General features: G+C 42.8%; 1 protein-coding gene across 4 annotated transcripts in view; it reads right to left on the reverse strand.

The window, feature by feature from the left end:
* Window positions 1-6,421: 6,421 nt before the first annotated feature.
* HUWE1 (HECT, UBA and WWE domain containing E3 ubiquitin protein ligase 1) overlaps window positions 6,422-15,180 on the reverse strand; it is a 170,016-nt gene continuing 161,257 nt past the window's right edge. For all 4 annotated transcript variants that reach the window (XM_049767129.1, XM_049767132.1, XM_049767131.1 and 1 more), the window contains 9 exons: window positions 12,634-12,879; window positions 12,128-12,245; window positions 10,802-10,942; window positions 9,783-10,070; window positions 9,590-9,695; window positions 8,957-9,074; window positions 8,517-8,698; window positions 8,105-8,295; window positions 6,422-7,039 (listed from right to left, as the gene is read on the reverse strand). In XM_049767129.1, the coding sequence (XP_049623086.1) occupies window positions 6,937-7,039; window positions 8,105-8,295; window positions 8,517-8,698; window positions 8,957-9,074; window positions 9,590-9,695; window positions 9,783-10,070; window positions 10,802-10,942; window positions 12,128-12,245; window positions 12,634-12,879 (1,493 nt within the window). In that variant the 3' untranslated portion in view covers window positions 6,422-6,936. The remainder of the gene's footprint in view (window positions 7,040-8,104; window positions 8,296-8,516; window positions 8,699-8,956; window positions 9,075-9,589; window positions 9,696-9,782; window positions 10,071-10,801; window positions 10,943-12,127; window positions 12,246-12,633; window positions 12,880-15,180) is intronic.

Consider the following 15,180-nt stretch of genomic DNA (forward strand, 5'->3'; position numbering starts at 1 on the left):
GTTCTAGAACTGACTTATGTTGGGACAGTCACTGGAAATATTTTCTCCTTGGTCTCCTATTGATAGTATAGTATGCATAATTTTTATATAAGCATAATATCCATCTTGTATTGTGACCTTGATACTGCCCTTTCAAAGCTCATTTCTAATCTTTTACTGCCTCAGTCCCAACCCTTATTTCCCATCTTCCCATGTAGGTGTAGCTCATGACATGAAGCTCACCACATAGAGTGATGAGTGCAGTTAGAGAAATAACTACACTGAAAACTATCATTGGTGGTTGGAATCTTGCAATGGTGAAGGGGGGTGTTCTTTACATGACTGTTATCATACAACTACCATATTTGTAATCATGGTGTTTAAATAAAATAATATATATAATATATATAATGTTTATATATATATATATATATATATATATATATATATATATAAACAAGGTATCTTTTGTGTGGGGACAGATAGGGTGTCTTGCATGGGGATGACCAGATTTTCAGCTCCAGCTGAAACCACACATATGTGTGGTCCCCTGGAACTTAGTGATACTTTTATTCTGGCCCTAAGACTATATATTTATTGTACAGGATTACATTTTGTGAAAATATATTTGTTGGATAAATGTTAATAATATATTCTGTTCATTTGTAACCAGGTATCTATTTAAAAAAATTTTTGGCCACACCCAGTGATGCTTAGCGGTTACTCCTGACTATGTGCTCAGAAATCTCTCCTGGCTTGGGGTATTGAACTTCGGTCTGTCCTAAGGGGTAAGCAACAGCAAGGCAGACAACTTACGCTCTGGCCCTTATTTTTTTAAACCTTAAAAAATTACTTGAGGGGTGCGGGATTTGGGTAACCCCAGCACCCCTCGGCCATCTTGCTCCAGATCTCCAGGGCTTCCCCGGGCCACACGCCTGGGCAAGCTGGTGAGTTGGGTCCCTTGGTGGAGCTTGAAGGTACCCTAGGCCTTCCCCCACTATCCATGCGGCTCCTTAGGGAGGGTCTGGGTGGGGCTCTGAACTTCTGTTCTCCCAGCTTCTTGAAGGATCTCTCCTTCCTGGGAGCCGGGAGTCTAGCAGGAGGAGGTTTGGCAGGCCCACGCCATGCCGGAGGCCTGCTTGGCCAGGCCTAGGGGGGGTGCGGGATTTGGGTAACCCCAGCACCCCTCGGCCACCTTGCTCCAGATCTCCAGGGCTTCCCCGGGCCACACGCCTGGGCAAGCCGGTGAGTTGGGTCCCTTGGTGGAGCTTGAAGGTACCCTAGGCCTTCCCCCACTATCCATGCGGCTCCTTAGGGAGGGTCTGGGTGGGGCTCTGAACTTCTGTTCTCCCAGCTTCTTGAAGGATCTCTCCTTCCTGGGAGCCAGGAGTCTAGCAGGAGGAGGTTTGGCAGGCCCACGCCATGCCGGAGGCCTGCTTGGCCAGGCCTAGGGGGGGTGCGGGATTTGGGTAACCCCAGCACCCCTCAGCTAGCAGGAGGAGGTTTGGCTGGCACTGGTAATCTCTGTCCAGTCTACATTTTCAAAATCGCGCGGGGGCACAAGAAACATTAATAGTACTCTCACAAGAAACATTAATAGTACTCTCACAAGAAACATTAATAGTACTCTCACAAGAAACATTAATAGTACTCACTATCATTGAATTATGTTTTTATGTATGCAGAATGTCCATTTTGTACTCTGCCCTTTTGCATACCCCTTCATAAGTTCATATTTCTCTTTAACTTCTTTAACTCCTATCATCATTACTCCTTTTTTACCCTTTCTAACTTAAGTACTGTTGAGTCCTAATTCACAGACCAAAGTGGTGCCCTAGAGTTAACACCCACCCAACTATTTTAAAAGGCATAAAAAGGACACATATCTTTTCAACATTTTATGGGTGTTTTCTTTGACGGCTATAACTTTTGCTAAATACTTTCTTATACAGTGATGATCCCCCCCATGTTTTTTATCTTCTCTTTGTGAACTGCTCAATATGGAATTTGGTGTGAAAGAATCCCTCAGTTTAATACTTATGTTTGAACCAAGTCATGGGTCTTGTTGGAAATGTTCTTATGCCCCATATATCTGATAGCACCACGTGGCTTTATATCTTGTTTGCGTAGGCACACTAACATGGGAAAATACTATACATACCAATAAGTTCTTATCTAATAAAAATGGGAACACACAAATCTTGTAGTGCAATGAGACCTTACACCCTGAACATAGACATAAAGACCTGGCACAGGCCTCAGAAGAATGGGCATTCTCCATTCACCCCTTGATCTACAGAAGACATTTACAAAACATCCAAGGTTGTATATAACATCACCTGGTGGCATTCCTGTACCAGGAAAGACCCTACAGCTGCTCTGACATCTACTCAAAAGAAACACCCCTTAACACTGAGAAGACAACAAGAACAAAGACCTGCTTACTGGACAGGGCTTGCTGTATTGCCCCTTAATTGTGAGGTTTGTCCATAACATCACCTGGAAGCAATCCTGTACCACGGAAGACCCTACCACTGCTCAGGCATCGTCCTGCTCAAAAGAGACTTCCCTTAACACTGAGAAGACTTAACAACAACAACCTGCTTACAGGACAGGGCTTCCTGCATTCCCCTTTCATGGTGAGGTGAAATGAGAAGGCACTCCACATCATGACTTCAATGTAGGACATGCAGATTCCAGAATCTTTAATACAGAAACATGAGACCAACAACAGAGACTGTGTGATAAGTGTGTTGGCGCTACGGACAATGTCTTGGAGCGAACGATAACTTTCCTGAGGCCTAGAGCTGGTCTTATGCCAGGAAACTTCAGGGGTAGGATCTCTTTGTATTTAGGCCAAGGCTATTCCTTTCCATGCCTCTCATATTTTGGTGGGCCTATGCAAACAACAATTGCCATTCTAACACCGTTTTTACTGTGCTCCTTTGACTCTAATCCTTAAAACACACCCACTTAAAATTTGAGGTTAACTTAAGCTAATATGCATGTACATGGAAATGTAAAAAATACTATGCCTCTAATGTTTAAGGAGTTACGTAAGTTTGATGGCTTTAGATTGCCTTGTGTGCTGTTAAGAAATATTATAATGTGCTACAATCTGGGGACTTGAGGGAAAAAGTAAAAAAAAAAAAAAAAGAAAAAAAATTACTTGAACACTGTGGTTTACAAGGTTGTCCATAAGGTTCTTTTTTCAGTTACAAAGTTGTTCATGAATTTCAGTCAGCGCTTAGCCAGGAGTAACCCGAGCAAACAGGTGTGGTCTGAAAAACCAAAAAAAAAAAAAAAAGTTGGGGCTGGCATGGTGGTGCTAGAGGTAAGGTGCCTGCCTTGCCTGCACTAGCCTAGGATGGGCCACGGTTCGATCCCCCGGTGTCCCATATGGTCCCCCAAGCCAGGAGCGACTTCTGAGCACATAGCCAGGAGTAACTCCTGAGCGTCACCGGGTGTGGCCCCAAAACCAAAAAAAAAAATTCAATCCCTTCACCACTGCACTTTTCCCACCAATGCTCCCAGTTTCTCTCTTGCCTGCCTCTGCGGCAGTTTTCTCTCTTCCTTTCAGACACTGTGGTTTGCACTATTGTTAGGTATCATACATATCAACTTATCTCCTTTCAGCATCCAGTTCTTGTCCAATGATGCCTTATCTGCCACAATGGCACAAGGACCCCGATTTTGGTGGCTGCTTTCTACCATGAACTGGTCTTCCTAACCCTCATTTCTTTTTTTTTTGTGGTTTCTGGGTCACACCCAGCAGTGCTCAGGGGTTATTCCTGGCTCCAGGCTCAGAAATTGCTCCTGGCAGGCATGGGGGACCATATGGGACTCCGGGATTCGAACCGATGACCTCCTGCATGAAAGGCAAACACCTTACCTCCATGCTATCTCTCCGGCCCCATAGCCCTCATTTCTATTGCCTTTAAATTTTTTCTTAGACACTTGTTTATAATACTGTCTGAACTCAATTGTTTCTTGCCTTAACTACAATAGAACTAGTAGAGGCATTAATGACACCACCATTTTGTGCTTCCATTATGACACTGGCTGATGATACCAGAAATGGTAAATGCATGGTCTGTTCAAAGTTTTTTTTCTCATGTAGTATATCCCAAAGGCCAACTGTACTTAGCCATGCTAATTTTCTACTCTTCCCTTTCTTCATTAGACTTTGACTAGAGACTGTACACATTTGACTGTGATGCTCACACAAGATATTGTCACACATCAGTTTGTTGTGCTTGGTGGGGTCACTGGTGCTTAAACACATGCTCAGTAGTCTTATCTCTGAGCTGTGGTGTTTGCAATAGAGTTGCACTTTTGTGGCATCCATATACACCTTGGCTGAGGTACAGCTGCAAATTGCTTATATTGTCAGAACTGCATATAATAGGGCTACAGAAACTGAGCTCAGTACATGTATAACACCAGAAACTTGAATTTGATCATGTTTGCATCTAGCACTCCAGTGACAATTATTTCACTGGGGTGGTTCTATTGGGTTAGATTCTTCAGTCCTGCTAGAATCATGTGTATTTACAGCTACCCAAACCAACTCCCCCTTTCACAGGTAAATTATGCCAGAACATTATTCTTTTTTTTTTTGTTTTTTTGGGCCACACCTGGCGGTGCTCAGGGGTTACTCCTGGCTGTCTGCTCAGAAATAGCTCCTGGCAGGCACGGGGGACCATATGGGACACCGGGATTCGAACCAACCACCTTTGGTCCTGGATCAGCTGTTTGCAAGGCAAGGCACAGGGAACCATATGGGACACCGGGATTCAAACCAACCACCTAAGGTCCTGGATAGGCTGCTTGCAAGGCAAACACCGCTGTGCTATCTCTCCGGGCCCTATTCTATTGTTTTTGAGAACCAGTTCTTTTTTTTTTTTTTTTGGTTTTTGGGCCACACCCGGCGGTGCTCAGGGGTTACTCCTGGCTGTCTGCTCAGAAATAGCTCCTGGCAGGCACGGGGGACCATATGGGACACCGGGATTCGAACCAACCACCTTTGGTCCTGGATCGGCTGCTTGTAAGGCAAACACCGCTGTGCTATCTCTCCGGGCCCGAGAACCAGTTCTTAAGCTTACCAGTCAACTCTACTATATATATTTCCTTTCCATGTAGATTCTTGCTGAATAACTTCTAGCCTAACTTTGGGCACCTTGACTCACCAATGGACTTACTGCCTTCCCTTGAGCAAGTTAACCCTGTCTGCCCCCTTTCCCCAATACTGGTTTTTTTGTTGTTGTTGTTTTTGGGCCACACCCAGTAATGCTCAGGGGATACTCCTGGCTTGGGGGACCATATGGGACGCCAGGGGATCAAACTGTGGTCTGTCCTAGGCTAGCGTTGGCAAGGGAGACACCTTACCTCTAGAGCCACCATGCAGGCCCCCAATACTGTTAGCTTTTATTCAATCCAAATGCTGCTTACAATGAAAATCCCTGCCTGGGTCCGGGCGGTGGCGCTGGACGTAAGGTGCCTGCCTTGCCTGCGCTAGCCTAGGACGGACCGAGGTTCGATCCCCCGGCGTCCCATATGGTCCCCCAAGAAGCCAGGAGCAATTTCTGAGCGCATAGCCAGGAGTAACCCCTGAGCGTCACAGGGTGTGGCCCAAAAACCAAAAAAAAAAAAAAAAAAAAAAAAAAAGAAAATCCCTGCCTATTATCTGTCATAGATCAGAACTAATCTACCCTTGACAAGGACCCAAGGATCAGGTTAAGGACCTAGCACTGCTTAGGGACATTAACCATGTTTTGAATATACCTCAGATGAGAAAAACCACAAAAAACACGAGTTTTTTTAACTAAACTTTTATTAAATTATTTTTTCTTTGAAGACTGGAACCATCAAAATCTTTAGATCAGCTCTAAGTGCTAAACAGAAACCACTAAGGGGTAATCTGTGAACAGACAGGCCAATGACAAAACAAAACAAAACAAAACAAACAAACCAAAAAAAATCCACCACCAGATGTTTGGATAGGAAGCTGTTGAAATGATCTGCTTATTCAAATGCTAGAAATGAGTAATAAATGAAATAGAAATGTTAAATAACTCCAGACTTGAGACTATTATTATAAAGGCTCACCAAAGAGAACTGTTGGTTGGGTTGAATTCTGGAAAGTTTTATACAACCTGCTGGTTTATTCCTTAACGCAAGGTGATATTTTGTCATTGGTTACAATCTCTAAGACTATCACTGTGCCCCACTGCAGATCTTATTCTAAAAAGAATTCCCATCTCACAATTATTGATGGCTGCTGATCTCTAAGGAAGACCAACTGTCAAGGAGGAGGAGGATGCACCAGTGATAGCAGCAGAGATAGATTTATGGAGAGTTCATTTGGCTCTTTTCTGTAGACATCTAGTATGTCAAGCTCAAGAGTTCAAGGTTTGAAAATAACTCCATTGTGAAAAGTGAATTATGAAGAGTGCTCTTTATTTGAAACCTCCACAACACAGACGCCAATCTTGTCTCGCATTGAATCATTAGCTGTGCACATCAACACATTCCAAGCACAAATTAAGAAATGCAAACAGAACAAAAAAATATATATATATAATTTCCCCTATCCAAAGGTTTCAAGTCTCAATGCAGCAAATCCTTCTGAACACAGAACATGAGGAGCACACTGTTCAAACAGTTGGGACAAACAGGTCCCTGCAAAGGCTACTGCCTTTCAAAACAGGGAGTGGGGATCATGGATGGCATGGAATAGGGAAAGAAGAGGTGAGGGAAAAGGAGTGGGAAAGAGAATAGGAAAGGAGGAACTGGTATGTGCTGGGGGAGATGGGCAGCTGGGACACACACAAGTGAGTTGATGGATTTCATTTATTGGTTTTGACATTTTCTCTCTGTTTTTTTTGTTTGTTTTAATATCCCCCCTTTCCAGGTCCATCAATGGTAGAAAACTCTACAGCAGTGATTGTGGTTTTATTAGGCCAGTCCAAAGCCTTCAGAGCACTCTTGGATGGCCAATAGTAGCATGTGGCGGAGCTTCTCAAAGCTCTCATAGGCAGGCAGGTCCAGCTGATTAAAACTGTGGAAAAAAATATTGTCACTGACAAAAATGATAGGCAGATTTTAGTGCCCATATGGTACTGTACCCACCTGCCTTTTCTGAGAAAAACTATTTCTTACCTCTTGATTTGTAATCTTTCCTGCATACTCTAATCTGTACTCAATACTGGCTATAAAGCAACACAAACTTTAGTCTTACTTAGTTATTTCTCCTCAAATGCATTAACCTTGAGCTAGAGAGATAGCTTAATAGCTGAGTATATGCAGAGGGCTCATCTCTAAATTACATGGTATCCCAGGCAAAGAGACATCAAGTGTGGCTCCAAAACAACAAATACATAATGGTCGCAATTGCCTATGTGCTAGGCACACAAGATTCAAGGAAGTATTAAGCCTCAGAATTAACCATCTGCTTTCCAGCAACTCCTTGCTGCCATACTGACCCTTTGAATATAGTATTTCTTTTATTTTCATTTGTTTAATATCATTATACAATTTGATTACAAATATGATTGTAGTTGGGTTTCAGTCATATAAAGAACACCCCCCTTCACCAGTGCAACATTCCCATCACCAATGCCCCAAATCTCTCACCTCCCTAGGGCCCCTTGCCTGGATTTGAGACAGGCTTTCTATTTCCCTCATTCATTCACACTGTTATGTTGTCAGTGTAGTTCTCTAACTGCACTCACCACTCTTCGTGGTGAGCTTCATATTGTGAGCAGGACCTTCCAGCCCTCATCTCTATTGTCTCTGAGAATTATTACAAAAATGTCTTTTATTTTTCTTAAAACCCACAGATGATTGAGACTATTCTGTGTCTATTTCTCTCCCTCTTATTTCACTCAGCATAATAAATTCCATGTACAGGAAAATTTCATTATTTCATCTCTCCTGATAGCTGCATAATATTCCATGATGTATATGTACCACAGTTTCTTTTGTCATTAATCTGAATACAGTATTTCTATGACAATTTTCATCTGTATGTTTCCCCTGCCCTACAGTGCTGAGTCAAATTTCATAGAAGTGGCAAATATTCAAGGTCATTCTAACTGCTAAAGAGAACAATCCTTCACCTTACCATGTATGAGCTGAAGGAAGCCGATCTGTAGATCTGTCATCTCTATGGATCTGAAACTTCTGAATGCCATTCATGCCTTCAAGGGCAGCAAAACCCTGCAGTGGAACCTTGGAAGTACCTGTGACAAACTGTAGGAACTTGGCACGGTCAGCTTGGTCAAAAGAGCGCAGTGCTCTCCAGAACCACTGGATCTATAGGAAGAAACAAAAAAAAAAGCCAGAATAATACGACAGCATGGCATGTCCTTTTTTGTTAGATATGCACCAATGAGGAAGAATATTACCTAAAAATACGAGCCAGAAAGAAAATTTAGGGACAGCTTAAGTTGCTATCCACAGTATCATTAACCAAGAATACTGGTTTATTTTCTACCAAACTGGTATTCATTAGGGATGAATGCTCAGCAACTTACCTGAATAGAGTTGGATTGGTACTTGTGGTATTCAGTGTTAGATTTCAAGTCATCAATGTCAATTGTGGGCAATCCTGATATGAGCAGTTCTAACTCCTGCTCAGTAAAGATGGAAATGAGGCGCTTTGGAATGATCTCATAGAAACCCTCTAAGAAAGCTGCAAGCTGTTTACGGATGGCTCCTGAGGAGAGAACCAATATAATCACATGACTTCAAAACTCATATAACTGAAGTCAGATGTCCCTAATCTGTCTGTTAGGATACTGATTTGTCTACCTGTTTCGCTGTTTTAAGCCCTATAGAGAGTAAAAAAGGGAAATATTCTTGGTGAGGTATTTAAAAACTCTGTTTGCACAAGACATAAGTGACAATGAAATGAATGGGGTTTTATTCAGTTTTTGTACTGAGCAATAAGGATTCTAAGGGATATTTCCCCTACCTGTCATTCTCATCTGGCACACCAGGTGTACATACTCCTTTTTATTTTCTTCTGTTACCAAGATGTTGGCCCCATTGGGTTTAAGGTCACGAACTTCACAGACTCCAAATTCCTGGACCTAGACCACCCAAAATACAAATCATATTAATCAGTCTTGGGTTATAAAAAAGACTTGGAACTATACCTAAAGAACTTCTCCAGTTTCTAGGTAGAGATACACAGCAAGACTATTTTCATGAGTCCCTTACTCCCTAGTAGGTAGTTTTTTTTGTTTTGTTTTGAGGGTTTGGGGAGAATATACTCAGCACTGCTCAGAGCTTACTCCTGACTCTGTGCCCAGGAAACTATATGTGGAACTAGGAAGTGTATGCATGAGGAAAAGAATACCTACATGCTATACTTTCTTTATCCCAGGGATGAATCCTCCCTACCCACCGTGGTTGATCTGGGTTTGATCTCCAGCACTCCATAAGGTCCTCCGAACTCTGCCAGGAGTGACCCCTGACCTGAGTATCAACAGATTATGTCCCACACCCTTTCCAAGAAATAAAGATGCTTCTTTAGAAACATGAAATGCCCAATAACAACTTAAGTCTAGCATAATAATGCGATAGTCAGGATATTGTTATCTACCTCAGTGCTAAAAGTGAGGTCATATCCTAGCGTGGAGACATCATTTTCTAGCAGATAAACTAAGCCCTGGTAGAAGTGGTAATCTTCACTCTCCATATCTGTGTATCTGGAAAAACAAAGTGTTTTGCACGTGAGTAGGAAAGTACCTACAAAGGAATGTAACTGGATTTCAACAACTGTTCCATAGTCTCACCTCACAGATTTGCCCAAGATGTGTTTGTAAAAGGACCGAGTAAAGTAGCACTCTAGGAGGCGGTTGTCATATACAGCTTTGGCCACAATGCGTCCAACAAACTTAAAGTAGCTGAGGTGGTTGGGGTTGCAATGGGAAGATGGATTGATGGTATAGGTGACCCGATCACCAGGTGAGGTACGGAACAAGGCATACATAGGGTTAAACATCTCTCGTGAGATGATCATATACCATTCCCGCAGGAGACCTCCAGCATCCTGCCCTTCTTCTCCTTCAAATACTATATACCTGCAAAAGAGATGTGCAGAAAGTCTAGAAAAATACATTCATTTATACAGCTACAGCATGACCTCAACAAATGAGTGAAGCAGGGTTATAAAGGTAAATAAAATGCCAGTAGAGTCCAAAGGAAGACAAACAAATGAAAAGTTATCATTGACAAAAGAAAAGATATGAGGACTTAGTGAAGAGGAACTAAACCCAAAGTTGGAAGTTCATAAGGAATTGTAGTAGAGAAAAGGAATCGTTGTAGAGAAACAGGGTCTCTCATAAGAAGTCACATAAATGATAAACGAGCTGCCCATCAATTAGATTCCTAGGTTGAGGAGTATGGCAATGCTAACTGCTCATTTTATCCAAGTAGCTTTAGAATTACCAGTGATTATACCAATTTGGTGATGGGGGCCACACACACAGTTTTGGCCCCTCCCAATACAGAATACTATCTGCTCAGTAGTCGTCTCAGTTCTAGTGGTAACAATGGAGCCATCTCTCTCTCTTTATCAGAGAAATTTTGGGTAATTTTGCCCAATGGCCAGCCAGCCAGCCATAAAGACAAGTCTTAGACGAAAAGACCAGACCAACAAAATAGCTTAGTTTGATTATCTATTTCTATTGGCAATTCCTGCTGAGGACATCATGATTCTAAAATTCCATGCATATTGGGGGCCCTTTGTAACCCTTTTAATACCATGTAGATGCCACCACCCTACTTCCTATTCTCAGTTATGGGTTCTTACAATCTATTCTTCATTTCCTCAGGGGACTTCCTGTGTAGCTCCCTATAGGAGTCTTCAAACACGTGATCACGGCGGACATGCACAGCCATGTCTTCTTTCCGGAGTCCCTCATCCAAGCGCTCTAACTCTTGGCGAAAATACCTTTAAAGATAGGAAGAAAATGCAATTGGGAACCAGAGATAAGGGGATACATGAAGCATAAAGCTGAGGTGGCTACAACCCTGGTTCAAATCCCTGGCACCAAATATGGTCACCTAAACGCACTGCCAGGGGTCATATCTCAGCATAATAGTGCTATCATGGGGCCGGAGAGATAGCATGGAGGGTAAGGCATTTGCCTTTCATGCAGAAGGTCATTGGTTCGAATCCCGGCGTCCCATATGGTCCCCCGAGCCGGCCAGGAGCGATTTCTGAGCATGAAGCCAGGAGTAACCCCTAAGTGCTGCCGGGTGTGACCCAAAAAAAAACAAAAAAAAAAAAAAAAAGAAAAAAAAATAGTGCTATCATAACAGTCCTGAAGCACCAATAGGTTTAGCTCCCATATGCAAATAAATAACATTAATTGAAAAGATTGGGCATGTGTACTTGAATATTAGGTAGGATGGATACTCAGATACACATACATTCCCCTAGAATGCCCGCCCTGTACATTGTTCCTCTTCTCCACTAGAGTTCAATAGAGATGGCAGCACAGAATTTTGCAAGGCTGTAAATGTAACTCTGTTAAAGAGGTGAGGCCTGAGTTCAAAATTTTGCAATATGTATGTGAAATAGGAACCAGTAGGGTTAACTGCATGTTGTGAAGCACTATTAACCAAGTCTTGCTCTAAGTATAATATGGAAAACTAGTTATCTTATATTAATCTAAGGAAGGAATAGACTGAGGCATTAGAAATTATAAAGGCCAGAGCCGGAGAGATAGCACAGCAGTAGGGCATTTGCCTTGCATGTGGTCAACCTAGAACAGATGGTGGTTCAATTCCCAACATCCCAACATCTTGAGCCTGCCAGAGCCAGGAGTCACCCTTGAGCGGCACTAGGTGTGACATCCCAAAAACAGAAATTATGAAGTTCAAAACAGATTGTTTCTTTGATAAAGAATGGAGTAGTAGTATGAAGACCAGAGGGCTAGGTAGAATGATGGTTAAGAAACTGCGTTAGGGGCCATAGAGACAGAACAGTGGCTGAGGTAATCCATAGCACCCAGTATATCCCTCTAAAACTTTCCTTAAAAACAATGCCCCAATGAGAAACTTTAGCTCTTTTCTTTTCAGAAGAGCATTCATTTGTAAAGTAACATGCTTCCTTCCAACAACCCCAACATACTTGCGCTTAACATCAAAGTCAAGAACACGAATGTAGTCTACTAGGACAGCAAAGGGCCCATCAGCAAGGTGGGTTGTGGACTGCCGTAGTATCTGGTTTAACACAGTGCGGTGAGTCTCTGAGGATAAAAAAGGACAGTAGAATCAACATCATGGATCCCAAAAGACTAGATAACAGCCAGTTAGCAACATTTTTCATTGTTATCTTTTTGGTTTTTGGGCCACACCTGGCTGGCTCAATGGGACCATATGGGATGCCAGGAAGTGAATCTAGGTCGACAGCATGCAAGGCAAATGCCCTACCCACTGTACTATAGCTCCAGTCAACACTTTTCATTCTTATCTCCTGGAAACAAAAGTAATTCTGACAAAGGCTTCCAGATCTATAGTTTCACTTCACTTTCACAACCCATCTCAATCCCCTCTTAGCAGCTTAGGATAAAATATATAAACAACCTATAAACAAATGAAGCTTTTTACATTTGGGGGTCTAAGAGTTCCCTGTACCTGCAAAGCGAAGGAACTTCTGTGTGTCAGGGGGTAGGCTTGAGGAGATGTGCATAGATGAGGGCTCCCGGGAGAAGAATGGGTCAAGGGAAGAAGGAGTGGCTGGGGTTAAGGGGGCAGGAGACAGTGGAGGTGGCTCGTCTTTGATATGTGCCAGCTGGCTCTCACGGGTATCTCTGACAGGTGGCTTGCTCTCCCGCTCTGTGGCGTGGACCAGAAAGAAGGCTTCAACTGCAGGCTGTAGCACTAGTGGTAGAAAAAGAGAAGTCATTTTTACTTTATAAACTTCAACATACAAACCACCATAATCAAATTACAAAAGTATACCACCAAGAATCACTACTGTGACCTGGAGGCTCCCAGTACTTCTAAGTCTGAAAAATGAGCATTATTTAGGAGGCTCCCAATTTATAAGGTTGATGAAAACTTATATGAGAGCTCAGAGACCTAGGGAGTGCACCCCCAAAAAACTGCATTTTGAAACTGCCCAGTGAGTATATTCTGGCTGTGGGGGTCGCTGTCCAATAAGCTGAGCTCTCTGACCTGTAGAGGCTCTGCCCTGCTGTGCCTTTGTTCACTCTGAGGACTTCAAGGGAAACTTCTCCTGCGCCTGTCTGCCTGTGTTTCTGAATCCCTGAAGGTCTCCTCAGAGGCCTAGGGAGTGCACCCCCAAAAAACTGTCAACTAGAGGCAGCAGAAGTTCGCGGCCGCACACTTTCTCTAACTAATGAACCCCACCACTACACGCAGGAAAAACCACACTACAAGTGTGACAATGGGGAAACCTCGCAAACAAATACCATGCACAGAGAATGGGGACGAAAGCTCGGATGACCTAATAAATTCCAACCACCTGATTTTTTTTTTGTGGTTTTTGGGTCACACCCGGCAGTGCTCAGGGGTTATTCCTGGCTCCAGGCTCAGAAATTGCTCCTGGCAGGCACAGGGGACCATATGGGACGCCGGGATTCGAACCGATGACCTCCTGCATGAAAGGCAAACGCCTTACCTCCATGCTATCTCTCCGGCCCCCCAACCACCTGATTAACCTCTCGGATAAGGAACTTAAAATAGCAATATGGAAGATGTTTGAAGAACTCAAAGAAAGCATAGATCGATCTGAACAGAACACAAAGAGAGAAATCAGAAAACTCCAAACTGAAATAACAGATCTGAAAAACATGTTAGCTCAACTGAAAACCTCAATGGATGGCCTTGCCAGCAGGGTATCAGCAGCTGAGGAGAGAATCGGAGTACTAGAAGATGTGATGCAGAAAAACTCAACACAACAGAAGAAACTGGAAAAGAAACTTAAGATAAACCAACAGGCAATAGAAAAAGTACTCAAGGAATGCAAATAGATGAAAATAGAAGTCTTTGATAAACTCAACAGAAACAACATAAGAATCATTGGAGTCCCAGAGACCCAGGTAGGAGATCTCCAGGAAGAATCAACTGTCAAAGACATCATCAAAGAGATACTCCCAGAGTTAAAGACTATATGCAATCAAATCCGGCATGCCCGAAGAGTACCAGCTAAAAGAGACCTAAAGAAAAACACCCCAAGACACATCCTCGTTACAATGACAAATCCCACAGATAGAGATAGAATACTGAAAGCAGCAAGATCAAAAAGGGGGGCCCAGAGAGATAGCACAGTGGCGTTTGCCTTGCAAGCAGCCGATCCAAGACCAAAGATGGTTGGTTCGAATTCCGGTGTCCCATATGGTCCCCCGTGCCTACCAGGAGCTATTTTGAGCAGACAGCCAGGAGTCACCCCTGAGCACCGCCGGGTGTGGCCCAGAAAACCAAAAAAAAAAAAAAAAAAAAAAAGAGATCAAAAAGGGAAATTACATTCAAAGGAGCATCCCTAAGACTTATAGCAGACATGTCACAAGAAACTCTCAAGGCCAGAAGACAGTGGTGGGATATTGTGACAAGACTGAGTGAAATGAATGCCTCACCAAGAACACTGCACCCAGCCCGATTAACGTTCAGGTTTGAAGGAAGAATACATAGCTTCATGAATAAACAACAGCTCAGAAACTTCACAGATGATAAACCAGCCTTAAAGTAAAAACTGACAGGTCTACTCTAAGACAAGAGAGACCAACAAACACAGCAAACTTATCTACAAAGATGACATTAAATCCTATGACAATCATCTCCCTCAATGTCAATGGACTAAATTCACCAATTAAAAGACAGAGTGGCAAAATGGGTCAAAAAGATGAATCCAACCTTCTGCTGCCTACAAGAAACACATCTGAATAGTCAGAACAAACACAGACTCAAAATCAAAGGCTGGAGGAAAATCATCCAAGCAAACAACACCCTCAAAAAAGCTGGGGTGGCCATATTAATATCTGATGACACCAACTTTATACTCAGAAAAGTGGTAAGGGACAAAGATGAACACTATGTACTAATCAAGGGATATGTGCAACAGGAAGAAATCAGACAATTACATATATGCACCCAATGAGAGACCAGCAAATTATATAATACAATTACTGACAAATCTGAAAGAAATCAATAATAACACAA

The sequence above is a fragment of the Suncus etruscus genome, chromosome X, assembly GCF_024139225.1.
Source record: "Suncus etruscus isolate mSunEtr1 chromosome X, mSunEtr1.pri.cur, whole genome shotgun sequence".
NCBI classification, from domain to species: domain Eukaryota; kingdom Metazoa; phylum Chordata; class Mammalia; order Eulipotyphla; family Soricidae; genus Suncus; species Suncus etruscus.